Source organism: Culex quinquefasciatus, chromosome 2 (genome assembly GCF_015732765.1).
Source record: "Culex quinquefasciatus strain JHB chromosome 2, VPISU_Cqui_1.0_pri_paternal, whole genome shotgun sequence".
Lineage (NCBI taxonomy): Eukaryota > Metazoa > Arthropoda > Insecta > Diptera > Culicidae > Culex > Culex quinquefasciatus.
In genome coordinates, this window is record NC_051862.1 from 184,849,898 (window position 1) to 184,869,145 (window position 19,248).

General features: G+C 41.4%; 4 protein-coding genes across 5 annotated transcripts; 2 read left to right on the forward strand and 2 right to left on the reverse strand.

Moving 5' to 3' along the window:
* Positions 1 to 123: 123 nt before the first annotated feature.
* On the forward strand, positions 124 to 1,387 carry LOC119766437 (medium-chain acyl-CoA ligase ACSF2, mitochondrial-like). The gene is made up of 3 exons (XM_038250986.1): positions 124 to 338; positions 393 to 1,063; positions 1,284 to 1,387. Exons 1-3 carry the CDS (start codon positions 124 to 126, stop codon positions 1,385 to 1,387), a joined length of 990 nt encoding a protein of 329 aa, XP_038106914.1.
* Positions 1,350 to 3,440, forward strand: LOC6031270 (medium-chain acyl-CoA ligase ACSF2, mitochondrial). 2 transcript variants are annotated; one of them, XM_038255055.1, is made up of 5 exons: positions 1,350 to 1,500; positions 1,564 to 1,718; positions 1,784 to 1,912; positions 1,977 to 2,203; positions 2,263 to 3,440. In XM_038255055.1, the coding sequence occupies exons 3-5, from the start codon at positions 1,793 to 1,795 to the stop codon at positions 3,425 to 3,427; spliced, it is 1,512 nt and encodes a 503-aa protein (XP_038110983.1). In that variant the 5' UTR covers positions 1,350 to 1,500; positions 1,564 to 1,718; positions 1,784 to 1,792; the 3' UTR covers positions 3,428 to 3,440. The 2 variants fall into 2 exon arrangements, with proteins under 2 accessions (XP_038110983.1, XP_038110981.1); XM_038255053.1 differs by having other exon boundaries at positions 1,358 to 1,500; positions 1,550 to 1,718.
* Positions 3,441 to 3,448: 8 nt separating this feature from the next.
* On the reverse strand, positions 3,449 to 9,325 carry LOC6031269 (medium-chain acyl-CoA ligase ACSF2, mitochondrial). Its single transcript, XM_038250987.1, has 8 exons — positions 9,249 to 9,325; positions 8,871 to 9,195; positions 8,592 to 8,800; positions 8,433 to 8,534; positions 5,948 to 6,889; positions 5,096 to 5,318; positions 4,909 to 5,037; positions 3,449 to 4,850 (listed from the first exon to the last, which is right to left on the reverse strand). Exons 1-8 carry the CDS (start codon positions 9,272 to 9,274, stop codon positions 3,462 to 3,464), a joined length of 3,345 nt encoding a protein of 1,114 aa, XP_038106915.1. The 5' UTR covers positions 9,275 to 9,325; the 3' UTR covers positions 3,449 to 3,461.
* A 957-nt stretch (positions 9,326 to 10,282) lies between these two features.
* LOC6031268 (medium-chain acyl-CoA ligase ACSF2, mitochondrial) lies at positions 10,283 to 18,729 on the reverse strand. Its single transcript, XM_038256371.1, has 5 exons — positions 18,581 to 18,729; positions 11,991 to 12,201; positions 11,802 to 11,930; positions 11,519 to 11,742; positions 10,283 to 11,462 (listed from the first exon to the last, which is right to left on the reverse strand). Exons 1-5 carry the CDS (start codon positions 18,592 to 18,594, stop codon positions 10,289 to 10,291), a joined length of 1,752 nt encoding a protein of 583 aa, XP_038112299.1. The 5' UTR covers positions 18,595 to 18,729; the 3' UTR covers positions 10,283 to 10,288.
* Between the last annotated feature and the right edge of the window lie 519 nt (positions 18,730 to 19,248).

Sequence of the window (19,248 nt, forward strand, 5' to 3'; positions counted from 1 at the left end):
CTCACGCTATCAACCCCTCAACAAGCCGCTACTATTGAATCTCTACAGTCGGAAATCTCACCGGACTCGGGAGTTAATCTGCAGTTCACTTCGGGTACTACCGGACAACCGAAGGCGGCCTACATGCATCATTACGGATTCGTCAACAACGGTATTCACATCGCCGTGCGCAACGAGTTTGATCGTAGCCTGCATCGGATTTGTCTCCAGGTACCATTGTTCCACGCGTACGCCATAGTGGTCGGTATCATGGCCGCGCTAACCCACGGAACGACCTTAGTCCTGCCGGATTCCGGCTACAACCCGCTGCAATCGCTGGAGGCTATTGTGAAGGAGAAGTAAGAGTTCCTTAAGCTATCTGATAGCAATGATTCTAAGACCCTTTCTTCTAGATGTACAACAATCTACGGCACCCCGACCATGTACGTCGACCTGATCAAAGCGGTTCGGGAGACCAATTTCCAGATGCCAGCGGTGGAGCAAGCCGTCACCGGTGGAGCATCATGTTCGCCCAAACTATTCCAGGACATCCGAGACGTGCTGCGTGTCCGTAAACCCAAAACTGTCTTCGGCATGACGGAAGCTTCCGCCATTTTGTATCAGTCACTGTTCAACGACGATGGGGATGAGCTGTTGAACACGGTTGGACACGTTACCGACCACTACGAGGCTAAGGTTGTGGACAGTGCTGGGAACACGGTGCCCTTTGGAACGCCCGGTGAGCTGTGGGTTCGTGGATACGGGACTATGCTGGGCTACTGGAATGATCCGAAGAAGACGAAGGAAACCATCGACGTGGACAAGTGGCTTAGAACTGGGGATCAGTTCGTGCTGCGGGCGGACGGGTACGGGAAGATCGTTGGACGGATCAAGGAGGTCATCATACGAGGTGGAGAGAACATTTTCCCGAAGGAAATTGAAGATTTCCTCAACGCCCATCCAAAGATACTGGAGACACATTGTATAGCGGTTCCGGATGAACGCATGGGAGAAGAGGTGTGTGCGTATGTTAGGTTGAAAGACGGCAAGGAACAATTGGATCTGTCGGAGATTCGTGATTATTGTAAGGGGAAAATTGCTCACTTCAAGATTCCCAGATATCTTAGAATAGTCCAGCAATTTCCGAAAACAAATTCTGGAAAGGTTCAGAAGTTTTTACTTCAGCAAATGTTTGCCAAAGAATGTTCTAAATGATACAATAAAAAGCCATATTCAGACCAAACATTGTGTAATTTATTCTTTTAGATGAATTAGTCCGAATTATCTCTGTTTTACTACTTCAGTTGTTTACAATCAAACAAACTACGAGAGAGTGATAACATCATCAAGTACGGTGAATGTGGAACAGCTGAGCCGAACCCTGTATCAGTCTTCAATCTACCGCTGAGCGTTCAAGTCAGCTCTCCCAGAGAACACAACAGCTCCGCCAACGCTTATAATTGAGTCAATCAACATGCTGCTATTACGGCGCATTAAACTCAAAGTCATTACAGGTCGCAGGTAATTGAGCATCTAATTATCGCCTTTTATGTTAATCTGTTGATCCCAGTTACGCGTCCGCAGGTCTCAGCTATCACCGATGCGAGGGAAAGTATCCGCTGGTTCGCCGTAATTTGGGCCAACACCTCGAACTAGCCGCAGAGACATTTCCCAATCGGGAAGCGCTAGTTTCGTTGCATGAAGCGAAGCGGCTAACGTACTCCACGGTGCTTGATAAGGTATTGGAGTGTAAACACTATTGATTTAAGTTTTGATTCAAATGTTTGCGTAATCCACCGAACAGGTTGACCGTATGGCAGCTTCGTTGTTCCAGCTGGGATTATCTAAAGGTGATCGTGTAGGGATTTGGGCACCCAACGGAGCGCTGTTCTACCTGTCAACGCTGGCTGTGGCGCGTGCTGGTATGATATCGGTATGTAGATGATGATGACATTCAAATTCACAAGTAGTTCTAAAGTAAACAAATACTTCAAAAGGTCGGTATCAATCCAGCCTATCAAGTACCGGAGCTGCAGTACGCACTCAACAAGGTTGGCATCAAGGCACTTATCGCTCCAGAGCGCTACCGAAGTCGCAGTTTCTATGGAATGATCTGCAAAGTAGTTCCCGAACTACTAACTTCTCATCCCGAAAAACTGAAAAGTTCCGCCGTGCCGTCGCTTAGTACGGTGATCATAGATGTCGACGATAAACGTGCACTTCCGTAACGTGGAATTTTTCTACTAATTAGTCAACACGCTCTAACGAAAGCATTCTTTCCAGAGGAACGATCGGATACCAAGATCTGCTCAAGATCGCCCCCAAACAAGAACAAGCCAAGATATCCTCGCTTCAATCATCGATCTCACCTGACAGTGGGGTAAACCTCCAGTTTACATCGGGAACCACCGGGCAACCGAAAGCAGCGCTTCTATCGCACTACAACTTTATCAACAATGCTCTTACCGTTGGTGTTCGAAACGGATTCGAAGAAAACCGAAAGCATCGAATATGCGTTCAAAACCCTTTCTTCCACGTTTTCGGCATGGTAGTAGGAATCACGACTGCAGCAGGTTACGGCTGTACCTTGGTGCTACCTGGACCGGGCTTTAATGCCGAGGAATCGGTACAGGCCATCATCAAAGAAAAGTGCAACGTAATCTACGGAACGCCCACTATGTACGTAGATCTCGTCAACAAAGTTCGGGAATCGGGAGCGAAGCTGCCTCCTGTCGACGTAGCAGTTACGGGAGGTGCACCCTGCGCTCCAAAGCTCTTTCTGGACATCCGGGACGTTCTCGGCGTGAAGCAGGTCAAAACGATCTACGGCCTGACGGAAACCACCGCCGTATGCTTTCAGACACTTCCTATTGATTCCGAGGAGAACATTCTTACCACAGTGGGACATCTGGGAGATCACTGGGAAGCTAAGGTGGTTGATTCCGAAGGAAATATGGTCCCGTACGGAAAACCCGGAGAACTATGGATGCGGGGCTACGGAAACATGCTTGGTTACTGGGGAGATGAAGCCAAGACGAAGGACACGTTCGCCGAAGACAACTGGCTCAAGACTGGCGATCAGTTTGTGCTGCGGGAAGACGGTTATGGGAAGATCGTGGGTAGGATCAAAGAAATGGTTATCCGAGGTGGCGAGAACATCTACCCGAAGGAGATTGAAGATTTTCTCAACTCGCACCCGAAGATTCTCGAGACGCACTGTGTTGGCGTTCCGGACGAACGGATGGGCGAAGAGATTTGTGCGTTCGTGAGGTTGCGAGACTCTTCACAGACCATGGATCGTGCTGAGCTGAAGGATTTTTGCCAAGGGAAGATTGCACACTTTAAGGTGCCGAGATATGTGAGGGTAGTGGAGCAGCTGCCCAGGACGACTTCGGGCAAAATACAAAAATTCAAGTTGCTGGAATCATTTTTGAATAATAAAGACTGAATTTCGGATAAATCATGCACACATTGTTATGGGTCTATTTATTTTCTTTGTTATACATTGCTAGCAGTTGAAACTTTTGAATCTTTCCAGAAGCTGTTTTCGGGAACTGATCGACCACACGTAAGTGCTTTGGAACCTTAAAATGGGCTATTTTTTCTTTGCAGAACTGTTTAACTTCAGCCACGCTCAGCTCTGTATTGCTCGCAGAGTCCTTCACCCTGACATAAGCGCAAACTTCCTCCCCAAGTCGCTCATCCGGAACTCCAATGCAGTATGATTCAATGATGTCTGGATGGGTGTTCAGCAAATCTTCAATCTCCCGTGGATAGATGTTTTCGCCTCCTCGAATGATGACCTCTTTCAAACGACCAACCACATTGCCGTACCCATCAGGTCGTAGTACAAACTGGTCTCCAGTCTTATACCAACGATCGCGATCCAACACTTCCTTCGTCTTGTCTTCGTCACCCCAAAATCCCAGCATGGTTCCGTAACCTCTCACACAGAGTTCACCAGCCATCCCGAACGGAACGGTGTCCCCGTTCCAATCAACCACTTTTGCCTCGTAATGATCGTTCAACCGACCAACCGAACCCATAGCAATATCAGTATCATCCTCGCGATCGCTCATGAAGATCGTTCCCGCCGTTTCCGTCATCCCGTATGCGATGACAATCCTTTTCACTGCCAACTCATTCTGAATATTTGCCAGTAGCTCTGGTGAACACGGAGATGCTCCGATTGTGGCCACATCCAAAAGTGGTAGGCTTATTGAACCTTTACGTAGCTCGTTCAGCATATCCACGTACATTGTGGGTGTTCCGTACACCGTTCTACATTTCTCTTTAACAATTGCCTGCAACGTTTCACCGGCGTTAAATGCCACTCCCGGAACTACTAGCGTAGAACCGTAGGTCAAGGAAGCAGCGGCCCCAAAAGTCAGTCCAAACACGTGGAACATGGGTACCGTGAGACAAATCCGCTGCTGGTTACGATCGAACCCCATCCGGTACGATCCCTGAGCTGCATTGTTCAGCAAACCAAAGTGAGACAGCAGGGCGGCCTTTGGTTGGCCGGTAGTACCAGAAGTGAACAGAAGACATGCACCACTGTCCGGATTGATTGTCCGTTGGGTCGATTCGATGTTTGATATACAATGCTCGGTGGGTAGGTTGATCAAGTCCGACATTGAGATTGTTCCAGTATAGCTTTTTTCGGACGCGATGATCACCGACTTGAGTGATTTTACTCGAGACGAGTTCAAATTACCTGCGGAGCTTCCTTCCAGGTCGGGCAACAGTTCTTGCAGCATGGCTATGAAATTCTGAGATCGGAAACTGTCCACCGCTACAAGAGCTTTAAGCTCAACTTTGTTAAGCGCATACTCTAACTCGCGCAGTTGAAGTGCTGGATTGAAGCCGACCTATTTAAAGATATAAATGAGCATGTCTCAATATAAGACTAGGAATTCGAAAACCTACGGAAATTAGTCCAGCTCGGGCCGCAGCGAAAATCGTCAAATAGTAGGCCACTCCATTCGGTGCCCAAATCCCAACGCGATCACCCTTCTCAAGGCCAAGCTGATGAAACGCCGCTGCCATGCGGTCAACCTAAATATAAAAATCTGCTAGTAGTTTCATGAACTCTTTTTCTCTCCATCAACAATACTTTCTCCAGAACATCGCTGTACGTGAGCCGCTTGCCTTCGTAGCACGACACGATGGCTTCCTGGTTTGGAAACTGTTCTGTAGTCAGACGCAGCTGCTGACCCAAATTTCTGTACACCAAGGGTCCTCTCAGAGTGTGCTGCACATAGCTTTGCTCACTCTCACGCGGTTGGACGATCGATGTTCCAATTGATTTGCGTATATTCAACGAGTCGTGGAAGAACCTAATGGAATTCCAGAAAATTAGACGAGTATAACTTGTTGGTTAGAGCTGTGAGATGAATTCAAAGCACTTGATAATGCTAATTGCCTAAAGGCCATTCACTGAGATAACAGTCTAATGGATTATCATTTCGGCAATTTGCGATGTCACCTTTGAACTCAGCACGCAACTCGCGATATCTATTTACCTGCGTGAACACACATGTTTAACTTTGATCATATTTCCACTCACGACTCGATACATGTTGAGAACAAATAATGTAAGTCAACCAGCAGTAACGATGGGAAATAACAACTAATTTAGTCAAGGCATTAAGTATACTGGCGGCTTCAATTTTCAGACGCTCTCTGTGATGATAATGAACCGAGTAATGAAATCATGACTCTTGAATGAACAACCGGTTCAAAGCGATAACCCTTGGCGAGTAAACATCACTTCAATGACTTTTTCTTTCTCTCTTTTTTGCATAATTGTAATAATTAATTTTGAACTTCTTTATTTTCAGCTATCTGCTTGTCAAACATTTCCAACAGCTCATTCTTTTTAACCTTCCCAGAAGTCGTCGGAAACTGTTCTACTTTACGTAAAAACTCAGGAATTTTAAAGTTTGCTATTCTGCTCTGACAAAACATTTTGATTGCATCCAGATCCAGCTTGCGGCCCTCCGCTGTATCCTCCACTCTAACAAAGGCACAAACACGCTCGCCCAGCCGTTCATCTGGAACTCCGATGCAGTATGACTCTAAAATTCCCGGATGTGTGTCTAGCACATCTTCGACCTCTTTTGGGTACACATTATCGCCTCCTCGTATGATTATGTCCTTGATCCTTCCAACGATCTTACCGTAGCCATTCTTCTTCAGGATAAATTGATCTCCAGTTTTAAGCCAACCATCTCGCCCTAGTACTTCTTTTGTCTTGGCTTCATCGCCCCAAAATCCCAACATAGTTCCAAACCCCCGGAACCACAATTCTCCAGGAGTTCCGAACGGAACCGTGCGTCCATTTTGATCTACGACCTTTGCTTCGCAGTGATCGATGATCTTACCCACGGAGTCCAACGCTGCCTCTACTGGATCCCCGCGATCGCTGACGAAGGAACTGCTGGCCAGCTCTGTCATACCGTAGCCAGAACGAACGTGTTTCACTCCTAACTGTTGATGAATGTCTAGCATGAGCTGAGCAGAACAGGGTGATCCTCCAACGACAGCCACTTCAACAGGTGGCAACCTGGTGCGTTGAAGTCGTAACTCTTCCAGTAGATCCACGTACATCGTGGGAGTTCCGTAGATTGCGGTACACTTTTCTTGCAAGATCGCTTGCACAGAACTGCGCGCGTTAAACTTGGCCCCCGGTAGTACCATCGTTGATCCGTAATCCATTGAACCAATAATTCCGTCAATCAGCCCGAACGCATGCGAGAGCGATACCTGAACACAAATCCGGTGATTTGTACTGTCCAGTTCATTTCTATAAGACGTGATAGACGCGTTATTGATTATCGAAAAGTGCGACAGAAGTGCGGCTTTCGGTTTTCCGGTTGTTCCGGATGTGAACAGCAAACACGCTCCACTGCACAGTGGTCCAGATCGCAAAATTAAGTGGAAAATGGATTTTCCGAAAAATGGTGACGTTTTGGAGCTTTGGTGTCTTCAGAAGAGTTGTTGCAACTGGAAAGGGGCAACTTTTGGTTTGGTTTAAAATTAGGGTGGTTCACGATTAGGGTGATTTTGAAAATCTAACTTTTCAAGGATATTTTGGGAATTTTTTGTCTTCTATAAAGTTGATAGGCTTGCCAATCAAGCAACTTTGTCGAAGACACCAAAATTTATCTCGTAATCTACGCCTTCTATGACCAAATTTATAAAAGCATCTGAGCAAACCTTCAAAAATCAGTTTTTGAACGTGGCAATTCAGGGTTAACTTTTAGAGAAAAGTGATATTCGGAGCACTTTTAGAGCTCTACAAAACAAACATTTTCATTTTTGACATGTCAATTTGGACTTAAGGGTCAAAGTTACAGCCATTTTAAGGTAAAGATGCAAATTTAAAACTTAAATATCTCAAAATGGCGCAAGCCAAATTTTAAGCACTAGGTTGCATTTGAAAGAAGAGATCTAGCACTACAAACGCTGAAAAAATCTCAGGGTGTTTTTCTTTAAACTTGAGATATCTTCATTTGAAAAGTCTAATTTTCAAGGAAAACCATATGGGACCACCTAACGAAATTCGAAAATTGTCCAAATATATGTTTTCCATGTAATTTTGCCCGCTGAATCTGAATCTGCCCTCAGAATTGAGCCAAAATGTCAACAAATCGATTTTTGGTCATATTTTGGGTTTAAATGATAATTTTACATGGAAACCCAAAATATGACCAAAATCGATTTGTTGACATTTTGGCTCAATTCTGAGGGCAGATTCAGATTCAGCAAAATTACATGGAAAAACATATATTTGGACAATTTTCGAATTTCGTTAGGTGGTCCCATATGGTTTTCCCTTGAAAATTAGACTTTTCAAATGAAGATATCTCAAGTTTAAAGAAAACACCCTGAGATTTTTTCAGCGTTTGTAGTGCTAGATCTCTTCTTTCAAATGCAACCTAGTGCTTAAAATTTGGCTTGCGCCATTTTGAGATATTTAAGTTTTAAATTTGCATCTTTTTACCTTAAATGGCTGTAACTTTGACCCTTAAGTCCAAATTGACATGTCAAAAATGAAAATGTTTGTTTTGTAGAGTTCTAAAAGTGCTCCGAATATCACTTTTCTCTAAAAGTTAACCCTGAATTGCCACGTTCAAAACTGATTTTGAAGGTTTGCTCAGATGCTTTTATAAATTTGGTCATAGAAGGCGTAGATTACGAGATAAAATTTTGGTGTCTTCGACAAAGTTGCTTGGATTGGCAAGCCCATCAACTTTCTAGAAGACAAAAAAAAAATATTCCTGAAAAGTTAGATTTTCAAAATCACCCTAATCGTGAACCACCCTAATTTTGAACCAAACCAAAAGTTGCCCCTTTCCATTTGCAACAACTCTTCTGAAGACACCAAAGCTCCAAAACGTCACCATTTTTCGGAAAATCCATTTTCCACTTAATTTTGCGATCTGGACCACTGTGCACTGTCGGGAGATATAGATGATTGGAGGGCTTCGATCTTCGATACGTCTTGCTCGGTACAAAATTGAAACAACTCTTGAAAGTTGAACGTTCCCCTGGAATGAAAATGACAGTATAAAAATGATTACAAGCGGAATAAAAGTAATGTTTACGGAAATCGTTCTCCTGCAGAATCTACAACCACCAGCGTCAGCGAGGGAACACGCGCCGATTGAACATATCCAGGTGAACTTGCCAGCAGTTCCGGCACCACCTCTTTGATCGTTTCAAAGAAGGAATCTCCCGCGATCAACGCCTTTGCGTCAACTGTTTTCAAAACATGCCGCAACTCACGTGCCTTCAGCGCTGGATTGATTCCAACCTTGAACGAGCAAAAACAATCTTACGCTGATAACGATCACCTCAACAGCCACGGTGATTGAACTACTTACCAAGATCATTCCGGCTCGGGCCACCGCAAGACTGGTTAAATAGCTGGTGGAACTATTGTGGGCCCAAATTCCAACGCGATCCCCACTTTTCAGCCCCAGCTGTTGCAGTCCCGCCGCCAAGCGATCTGCCCTTTCCAGCACATCGGAGAAAGTCAACCGCCGGGCCTCATGGCAGGACACTAGGGCCTCCCGGTTGGGGTACCTTTCGGCGGCCAGTCGGAGGTGCTGACCGATGGTACGGTACAGCAGCGGCCTTGGACTGATGCAGTGCACATAGCTCTGGTCAGATGGGGAGTTGCGAAATCGGACAGCCGTTTGGAAGAACCTGGTGGCGAAGAATTATTACTTTCGTAGTTTGAAAATTCTGTTTTGATTTACCGTTTAACAAAAACTTGTCCCAGCATCACGATTAACGCTACAAAACAAAATTAGCGGATGATACAGCTATAAAATTACTACTGAACTAGCAGCTCTGAGCACAATCATAAGACTGAAGATGGAAAGTGAAAATAAATTAGCACACCATCGATCTGATTAATTGATTAGAATAAAACTACTTTCAGTGAGCATGAGGGTGGCAATGATTTTAAACAAACTGTTTAGTATTATACAAAAAACAAGATTTCATTTTTGAATAATTTAAATATGATTTAAAAAAATTTGGCTAATGGCTTATGAGCACCCCTAGTGTGCTCCCATTGATAGAGAGATTCATAGTAATCTTGTTTTGTGGCTGCATGTGCAACTTGGCCTACATTGAGTTAAAAATGTAGTTTTAAAAGCTTCACTTGTTGGCAAAGAAGCATAAACCATGGAAATCGTGAGCCCTCTTCTGTTGTCATGATTTGATTTGAATAAGTAAGGATAGTAGAGTATTGATGTTGTAAGTGTTGATTTATATAGTTTTTGCCATAATCATCATTATTCATTAGATAGATGAGTCCAAAAACATTGAAAAATTAAAAATACATTTTTGAATTTTCTGCAAATAGCGTGATCGGGACAAAATGCACCGCTGTCACCGCTGTGATGCTCCACAGCGGTGCATCTAGTGGTGACTAGTGAAAACTGCTTTAACCCGGTGCATTTTGCCCCGTTGTTGTGGTGCATTTTGCCCCAAAGTTGGGGTGCATTTTGCCCCGCATGGTTATTTGAAATAAATCAAAAATGTTTATAGAAATTTGATATTTTCGATCAATTTTGTAGTTTTTTCAAGACTTTTTTCACATGGATGACAAAGAATATTAGTTATTTTGGAACATCAAACAAAATTCTTCCATGGAAATGCTGTTATAGTTGAAAAATCACAGTTTTCCCTTTGGGGTGCATATTACCCCCTCTCCCCCTAATATAATTTCTTTCAATTAAGAAAACATGTACCATGAACCCCAACGGCACAACTCAACACAAACTCCATTTTAATTTTCTTTATTTTCCATCAAAAACAATTCCAGCAACCTAAACTTCTGTACCTTTCCGGTCGTTGTCTTCGGTAACTCCTCGACCACTCTCAAATGCTTGGGGATCTTGTAATGTGCCAGCTTATCTTTACAAAATCGTTTCAACCGGTCCATATCAAACTGCTGACCCTCCACGGAATCGACCACTCGGACGTAAGCACACACCTCCTCTCCAAGCCGATCGTCTGGAACGCCAATGCAATGAGTCTCGAGCACCTCCGGGATTGTGTTCAGAACATCCTCAAGCTCTTTCGGGTAGATGTTCTCGCCACCACGAATGATCATCTCCTTCAGTCTTCCAACTATTTGTCCGTATCCGTCGGGTTGAAGCACAAACTGATCCCCCGTCCGGAACCACCGGTCATTGCTGAGAACTTCCTTCGTTTTTCGTTCATCACCCCAGAATCCCAGCATCGTTCCGTAGCCCCGTATCCACAGTTCACCCGGAGTTCCAAAAGGTACAATGTTTCCTTCACGATCGACCACCTTGGCCTCACACTGGTCCATGATTCGACCTACCGTCTCCAGCGATGACTCAGTTGAATCACCACGATCGCACAGAAAAGTAGCACAAGAAGTCTCCGTCATGCCGTAACCGGTTCGAACCTGGCGAATCCCCAGCTGATTTTGGGCATTTAGCAGCAGCTGCGGAGAACAGGACGCGGCCCCGAAGATCGCAAGATCCATGGGGTGCAAGTCGACGTTATCCTTGCGGGACTCTGCGAGCATGTCGACGAACATCGTCGGAGTTCCGTACACTACGGTGCACTTTTCTTTGTTGATCGCCTTTAGCGAGTCACTTCCCTTGAATCCAGCACTAGGTAGAACCATCGTTGATCCGTAGTTCAGCGTCGAGAACACACCAAACACAAGCCCGAACGCATGGAACAAAGGAACGTGAACGCAAACGCGATGATCCTTGGTGTCCAGCTCGTTCCTGCGAGCGGCCTGAGTTGCATTGTTGACCAATCCAAAATGGGACAACAGAGCGACTTTCGGTTGACCCGTTGTCCCGGATGTTAGCAGCATACATGCCCCACTATCCGGACATATACGCGTTTGCATAGACTCAATATTCTTGATTTGCTGCTCCGTCGGAAGCTCCAGTAGTTCGAACATGGAGAAGGTTCCTCTGTAACAGAGTTCAAAGGTAAGTTTCATGGCATATTCGACAGCACGTTCACTTACGGATAAGATCGCTCTTCACAGTCAATGACAACCGTCTTCAACGAGGGAACCCTCGAGGACTTCAACTTTCCAGGGACACTACCAGAAAGCTCTGGGATGAGTTCCTCAAGAACATTGTAGTAATTTCTCGTTCGGAATGACTCAGCCATCACCAGCGCTTTGACACCAACTTTATTAAGTGCATACTCCAGCTCGGGAACTTGATACGCCGGATTGACTCCCACCTGGATTAACAATGAAATGTTTTCAAATTACAACCTCTCTTTCAGCAAGCTTCATTTACCGAAATCATCCCGGCACGTGCCACCGCAAACGTGGCCAAATAGTAGGCCGAACAGTTGGGCGCCCAAATGGCCACGCGATCACCCTTTTCAAGGCCAAGCTGATAGAACGCTGCGGCCAGTCGATCTGCCTGAAATTCAAATTTCAATTAAAAAAAAAGTCAATGTTGACTTGATCATGAACCTCCTACCTTTTCCAGCACTGCCGAGTACGTAAGTCGGAGACCCTCGTGGCAGGACACGAGCGCCTCATTGTTGGGGAATTTTTGCGCAGCAAGCTTCAAATGTTGGCCAATCGTTCGGTACAGCAGGGGAATACTGTCGGTGCACTGGATGTAGCTCTGGTTTTGCTCGCACAGGCTGGTCGCAGAATGGCGCAGCTTTTTGGAGCTGGGGAATAATCTGAAGGGGGAAGATGGTAAATTTCACGTTGTTTTACTTGATGATGTTTTAAAACTAAGATTAAATTAAAAATGCACCTATTTTGAATCGAGATTGATAATATAATTCTGCGAAACATTTTTTTTTTTTTGGCCGTTCGAGATAATCTCTTAGTACTGAATGCTTCAAGCATTCATTGTAATCTTCATAACTCGGAGTCAGCAAATGGTGAGCTTGTTTGTGAATTATTTGATTGTGGTGCTTATCTTAAGAGTAAGAGATGTATAGAATAAAGAGTGAATGGCAAGCCGCAAGCATGAATAGCAGGGTGGGTACGTTTTTCAAAAAGTTCTCGGATCAAGTTTTAGTATGGTTCCCCTTGTAGGGCATGCCCATAGGGACTTTCATGCCAAATATCAGCTCATTTGGTTGTAAACTGGCTGCGCGCATCAGGGTTAAAGTTTACATGGGAATTACTATGGGAAATTTGAACTTTTTGTTCAAACGCTCCTACAGGTCTGGGAAAATAACGCGCCAACTTCTGGTATGGTCAGGCCTATGGGGAATGGTCTGGAGAACACTTTTCCCGAAGAGGGCATATGGATTCGTTGTCCCTAGACCTGGCGCATCAGCAAACAATCCGATGTCTCCGGAATCAACGGTTTTCCCTCAAAAAGCATCAAATTTTCCTTAGCATGCTATGAAAGCTTGGTGAACACCGCGACGCCATATGTCAGACAGCTACCACGTGGTTGAAATATTTGCAAAAAAATCAAATTTGCTATGCAAAGATTTTGAATTCGACTAAATAATATCAGGATTACTCGAAATAATCATTTCCTACTTAAAAGAAGGTTTGCAATTAAATATTCCAGCCGTTTCTCACCCACGTGGTAGCTGTCTGACATATGGCGTCGCGGTGTTCATCAAGCTTTCATAGCATGCTAAGGAAAATTTGATGCTTTTTGAGGGAAAACCGTTGATTCCGGAGACATCGGATTGTTTGCCGATGCGCCAGGTCTAGGGACAACGAATCCATATGCTCTCTTCGGGAAAAGTGTTCTCCAGAACATTCCCCATAGGCATGACCATACTAGAATTTGGTGCGTGATTTTCCCAGACCTGTAGGAGCGTTTGAACAAAAAGTTCAAATTTCCCATAGTAATTCCCATGTAAACTTTAACCCTGATGCGCGCAGCCAGTTTACAACCAAATGAGCTGATATTTGGAATGAAAGTCCCTATGGGCATGCCCTACAAGGGGAACCATACTAAAACTTGATCCGAGAACTTTTTGAAAAACGTACCCACCCTAATGAATAGCTCACTCAAAACTCAATTCATGCGATGACATTAGTGAATACATTCATACATCGTTATTAACTTGATTTGTACAAATTCTCTTTAAATTTAAGAATCAAACCTTAAGATAAACCAGTGATTTAGGTTCTATGGAAACAATTGATTTAGAGATTTTTCATAATAAGAATGAATCCAACTTACGTCCCTAAGCGTAAATTTGCCAGCATTCGAACCGCGCTCAACCCTTTTCAAGCTTACAGCACCATACTGGCAATTTGAAATATTTCTCATTCTGGACACGCACCGCACTGCTTTTTGCTGGAGGAGTGAATGTTTCTTTCGATGTCTCGAAAATCGATACATGTTATTCATTTTCATTTAACATTCAATCTCTCAACCCCTCAAACAAGTTGCAACGGTAATTTCAACTCGCTGGTTCTCCAGCATAACTCAACCAGTCGGGACGATTCTTTGTTCCAGTGATTTGTACAGATGTCTAGTTAATCCTAGAACTTTGTAGAATTTGATTTGATCAAATCTGCAATTTTTACGATCAAAAACATCATTCCACCTTTTTTTTGCGCGTTTAAAAAAAATGCCCAAAATTCCACGGAAACCGGCGCGATAAAAATATGTTGTAACGATATTATTGATCACATAAATTACAGATTTGATCTGATCAAATTCTGTAAAGTTCTAGGATCATCTAGACATCCTTACAAATCACTGGAAAAAGAATCGTAACGATTGATTGAGTTATGCTCGAGAACCAGAGATTGAAGTTAGGGTTCGTGCATAAACCACTTGGCCTTTTCGAGAATGTTTGACCTTCGGCAGGCAGCTTGTTGTTGAGACTTAAAAAAATTGTAACTAATATTTTTTTTTAAAATAGAGGTTGTTATTGAAACGTAATTTTTTCTTAAAATTATTTTTATTAGGTCCTTTTTGGTGCTGGGACCTGGTTAAGACCGAGTCGACTTTTGTAATTACGTTTTTCATAAAGCTAAGAGTCGCAGTTGTAGTAAAAAATGTTGATTTTTACCCGTTTTTTGTCAATTTTCTCGATCACGCGCGCGGCGCGTTGAAAAACTTATTTTTAATGTTTAAAGAAATCATATCACCGAATCTTGTTAATGGATATTCGCAATTTGTGGATATGTTATGTAAAATATTACAAATATCTTCAAACATGAGCTCTTTGTTCCCGACACAAATGACATTTTCATAGCGCTTTTTCAAATATTCAGCTAGTTTTTTGGAAACTCAACACATTTTTCCTCAAAAGTCAAACCAATATCCATTCATTCGAAACGTGGCGCTCTAAAATTGGTTCAACCGAGATATGATTTTTTGAAAAATGTGCTTTTTGCGAAAATCGACGAAAAATGCAATTTTTTGGACCACCCTATTTTGAATAGGAAACCCTAGTCGCCAAACAACAAATACGGATCTTATTATTTTGGCCAAGGAACTTCCATGCCAAACCACTTTAGATTTTGAGACTTCCTGTTTGACGGGTTATCGCAGTATTGTAGAATGTTGTCCCCCTAAAAAGTATCTGGGCCAAATCTAGAAGGAAAACGAACGCCAGTTGTGTTGATCCGAGACGGGAACTCCCAATATAACGCTTACGAGACTGAAGCGTTACCACAATAGGCTATAGGTACGGCTAGTGATTTTTCGCGCTTTCACGAAAGCCGCGTTATCCGTAAAATTCGCCCCTGTCCGTGAAATTTGGGAAATACCGTGAAATGCCGCGAAATTTGAAATATTCAAGGGAGCACCCGACGCGATTGGTAGAGAGCAATGTATTTCTTATGGAGCGAACTGTCAAACTATCACTCGAATCGGGTATTCCATTGATAAATCGCTACTCAGTGCATTAATTTTTTAATTCAAAAATTTTAAAAGATTTTTTACAAGCTTTTTAAAAGCAGGTTACAAATTAATTTTTTTTTAAAGATATTATTCATTAGAATATTCAACAAAATGCAGAAAGTTTCTTTATTCCGTAAAATTACAAAAAGATTTTAAAGAATATCAATCAACACTTCTTTGAAAGAACACACGAAAAATAACCCTTTTAACTTTTTTCTAAAAATTTATTTTATTAATCAACCTTTCATATGGTTGATTAATAAAATAAATTTTTAGAAAAAAGTTAAAAGGGTTATTTTTCGTGTGTTCTTTCAAAGATGTGTCGATTGATATTCTTTAAAATCTTAAACGATTAACAAATTGCATTTAAATATTTTGAATATATGTAAATTATGTGTTTTAATTCAATTGATTTGTATCATATTTGTAAAATATTTTGCAATGTTTTATATTTTATCTTGAATTATATCAATAAATGTAAAAACTGCTTTTAATGAAGTTATTCCTAAACTTTATTAAAATACTGAAATTCTCCTATTGCTGAAATCAAGGAAAGCCAAAAAAAATCTTTATTGAACGTATTTCAATGATTCTAGTTTTGATTAATTAGAGGTTCAGGACGTTCTTTGTTTTGGAGGTATTTAAGCAAATTAATTTTATAAAACTCAATAAAATTAAAATCAGCAAAATTATAAATTCTTGACTTTTTAATAAGGTCCTGCAAACAAATGTGAACATTGAGTGTATCCCTTTCACACCTTATTTCTTTTAATTTATTTCACCGCCTCCATCTAAAAAACTGTCAATGTTGATTGGAGTAAGCGGGATACAATCATTGTTTACATTTATTTGTAAGACCTAGGTAATTAAAAATCCAGAATTCAACTGACGGAAATTCTTCAAAATTTCTCAATTCAATGCTCCTTTTTTGAAATAAATAATTTGTTTCCGGAGGTTTTATTTTGTATCTAGAACTAATGCTAACTGTTTAGACACTTTTATGTTAATAATTTTGCTAAAAGAACACATTTTAACGTTTATTTTGAGCAGTTTTTAAAGTAATTAATTAATTGGTGTGAAATTTCAATGTTTTGTAATTGGCATGCCGCGTAATTTAGATTTTTTTGCCGAGAAAATCACTAGCCCTAGCTGTAGGCTATTCGGCTCGGTTAACAAAGATGATCAAGCTTCTAAGTTGTGATTAGTATTTTTTACCTCGTGCAAAAAATGTAGAATATTTAAGCAATAATTTGAACCGGTTTTCAAAATTACATTGCTTTGTAAATATACATGCGCTTGTTTGTCGTCTTGGCAGAAAAGGTCGTAGATAAATTTGATATGCAAAAATTAATCGTCCTCATTGTTTTTGATTGGCAGTGTTCGCACGCATCTTTATGAGATTAATTGGATACAGAACTGTGATTGAACAACCTGTTCTGTAAATTAAATGTTTATCACCTGTTATCTACCGACAATATTTACGAGAAGCTGGCGTAACTGGGTTTGGGAAAATCTAATTTGATGATCTAAACTATTTTTTATGTCTCTTAATTTTTTTAACGTTTGATCAATGCAAGTTGAACATGGATTAAAACAAGTCATACATTTATTCAATGAGGTTCGCCGCTTTGGATGAATACGACGTGTGATGAAAAAATCAAGTTTTGCAACAAGTTGATTACAACATTTTAATTTTTTAGAATTCCAAAAAAGAACTTATAATGAAGTTTAAAAACACAAGTTCAAGTGTCAAGTCAATTTAACGTTAAAATCAAAACAAAATCGAAACTTTATAGCAAATGATAATTTTACATGGAAACCTAAAATATGACCAAAAATCGATTTTTCGACACTTTGGGTCAATTCTGAGGGTAGATTCAGATTCAGCGGGCAAAATTACATGGAAAAACATATATTTGGACAATTCTCGAAATTCGTTTCGGTGGTCCCATAAGGTTTTCCCTTGAAAATTAGTCTTTTTCAAATGAAGATATCTCGAGTTTAAAGAAAAACATCCTTGAGATTTTTTCAGCGTTTGTTGCGCTGGATCTCCTCTTTCAATTGCGAGATATTTAAGTTTTAAATTTGCATCTTTTGTACCTTAAAATCGCTGTAACTTCTGACCCTTAAGTCCAAATTGACTTGTCAAAAAATTAAAATATTTGTTTTTTAAAGTTCTAAAAGTGCCCCGAATACCACTTTTCTCTTCACCCTGAATTGCCACGTTCAAAAAACTGATTTTTGAAGGTTTGCTCAGATGCTTTCTATAAATTTGGTCGTAGAAGGGTTAGATTACGAGATAAAATTTTGATGTCTTGGACAAAGTTGCTTGGATTGGCAAGCCCAACAACTTTTTTGAAGACAAAAAAAATCCCAAAAATATTCCTGAAAAGTTAGATTTTCAAAATCCCTAAGGCTGGTACAAATATTTTTAAAAGTTTTGTCACCCCCTTCAAAATTGGCCCGAAAAATCAGGGGGCAAAAAAATATTTTACAATAAACTTCAAAATTTCAATGAAAATTCAAGTGCAACCAGCTGAAATCAAATTAAAATACATTCTTCTACGTTTAAAATCATTTTTAGCATGTTTGGGTTTATTAAAAAATCTTAAGATTTTTGAAAATTTTGGATGCAAAACCTTTTTCGATACAATTTTTGTTTTTGTCAGATCTTAGATTTTTGAAAACTAATGATTGAAAAACAACTGAACTAGTGTAAAATGCATTTTAAAACACTTTTTCATTTAAATGTGAAGACTATGGCTTGTTATTTAAATTTTTATATTTTTATTTTTGCCCCCCTGACCTCGGCCAGGGCCGAGGGACAAAAACTTTTTTTAATATTTGCATCGGCCTAATAGTGAACCACCCTAATTTTCAATCAAACTAAAAGTTGCCCCTTTTTATATGCAACAACTCTTCTGAAGACACCAAAGCTCCAAAACTTCATCATTTTGCGGAAAATCCATTTTCCACTTAATTTTGCGATCTGAACCACTGTGCATTGTTAGCACCAGGACTGTGGAGTTGGTCGGAGTCCAAATAATTAGTGACTCCGATTACTGCTTCTGGAAATTAAGTGACCATGACTCCAATTCCAACAACAAAGTCGTTGAAAATTAGTCAACTTCGGTTTTTGAATAAAACAAAAGTTCCCTAGTTCACCAACCCAGACTCCAAATAGTCAAAATTCACAGCTCTGGTTCACACTCCCAACTCACTTTTCTTCCGGCATGTTGAACGTTGTCACGAGTTTCAAACTGTAGCCGACGTGAAAACCCCAGATCGCTCCCTTAAATCCAGCACCACAGGACGACAGTTGACTGTTCACTTCGCGCCCGCCAACACAACTATCAGGTTAGATTGGCGTTGGTCCGATTATTTATAAGCTGACTCTGAACAAGGGGGCTCACCTTTATATATTCCAGGCGATTGTGTTTGCTCTAACTAGCTAGTCAATCAAGCTGCGATCAAGTGAGATCGATGATACTTAACTCGGTGGGATATTGTGTGCTTAACTTGATTAGTCTATTCAAAAGGGCAGTTTTTTGAGGAGCTTCTTCTAGATTCATTTTGAAAATGATTTAAGGCTTAAATGCTCTTGCAGAGAAGGCCAGGTAAAGACACTGTCAGCGAAATTGAGATAGGAAAAGTACCGCACAAGAATGCAAAAAAAAGTCCCCAACTCTGTGATTTTTTTCGACCGTAGATTCCCCACCTTCCAACAATAAAATCAAACACACTATGTCATTACGCTTGGGCCGTTCATAACCTGTGCTGTAAAAGACAGCAACAACTCGTACAAATAGCCCGATCTCATGATCTAGGGGCGACTCCCTAATTAAAACAGTGTCGTCGCAAAGATCACGCGCGAAACCATTTAAAGTTG

What these genes read in the sequence shown, in the direction of transcription:
- LOC119766437 (XM_038250986.1), top strand. Translation starts at nt 124, where the DNA reads ATGCATCATTACGGATTCGTCAACAACGGTATTCACATCGCCGTGCGC. An exon ending in GAGGCTATTGTGAAGGAGAA is followed by an intron (nt 339 to 392) that starts GTAAGAGTTCCT and finishes CCTTTCTTCTAG; the next exon opens with ATGTACAACAATCTACGGCA. An exon ending in GTCGGAGATTCGTGATTATT is followed by an intron (nt 1,064 to 1,283) that starts GTAAGGGGAAAA and finishes TTACTACTTCAG; the next exon opens with TTGTTTACAATCAAACAAAC.
- LOC6031269 (XM_038250987.1), bottom strand. Translation starts at nt 9,274, where the DNA reads ATGCTGGGACAAGTTTTTGTTAAACG. An exon ending in ACAGCGATGTTCTGGAGAAA is followed by an intron (nt 5,038 to 5,095) that starts GTATTGTTGATG and finishes TTTTATATTTAG; the next exon opens with GTTGACCGCATGGCAGCGGC. An exon ending in CCCGAGCTGGACTAATTTCC is followed by an intron (nt 4,851 to 4,908) that starts GTAGGTTTTCGA and finishes ATCTTTAAATAG; the next exon opens with GTCGGCTTCAATCCAGCACT.
- LOC6031270 (XM_038255053.1), top strand. Translation starts at nt 1,454, where the DNA reads ATGCTGCTATTACGGCGCATTAAACTCAAAGTCATTACAGGTCGCAG. An exon ending in AAAGTCATTACAGGTCGCAG is followed by an intron (nt 1,501 to 1,549) that starts GTAATTGAGCAT and finishes TGTTGATCCCAG; the next exon opens with TTACGCGTCCGCAGGTCTCA. An exon ending in ACTCCACGGTGCTTGATAAG is followed by an intron (nt 1,719 to 1,783) that starts GTATTGGAGTGT and finishes TCCACCGAACAG; the next exon opens with GTTGACCGTATGGCAGCTTC.
- LOC6031268 (XM_038256371.1), bottom strand. An exon ending in CACGTGCCGGGATGATTTCG is followed by an intron (nt 11,743 to 11,801) that starts GTAAATGAAGCT and finishes TTGTTAATCCAG; the next exon opens with GTGGGAGTCAATCCGGCGTA. An exon ending in TGTGAAGAGCGATCTTATCC is followed by an intron (nt 11,463 to 11,518) that starts GTAAGTGAACGT and finishes ACTCTGTTACAG; the next exon opens with AGGAACCTTCTCCATGTTCG.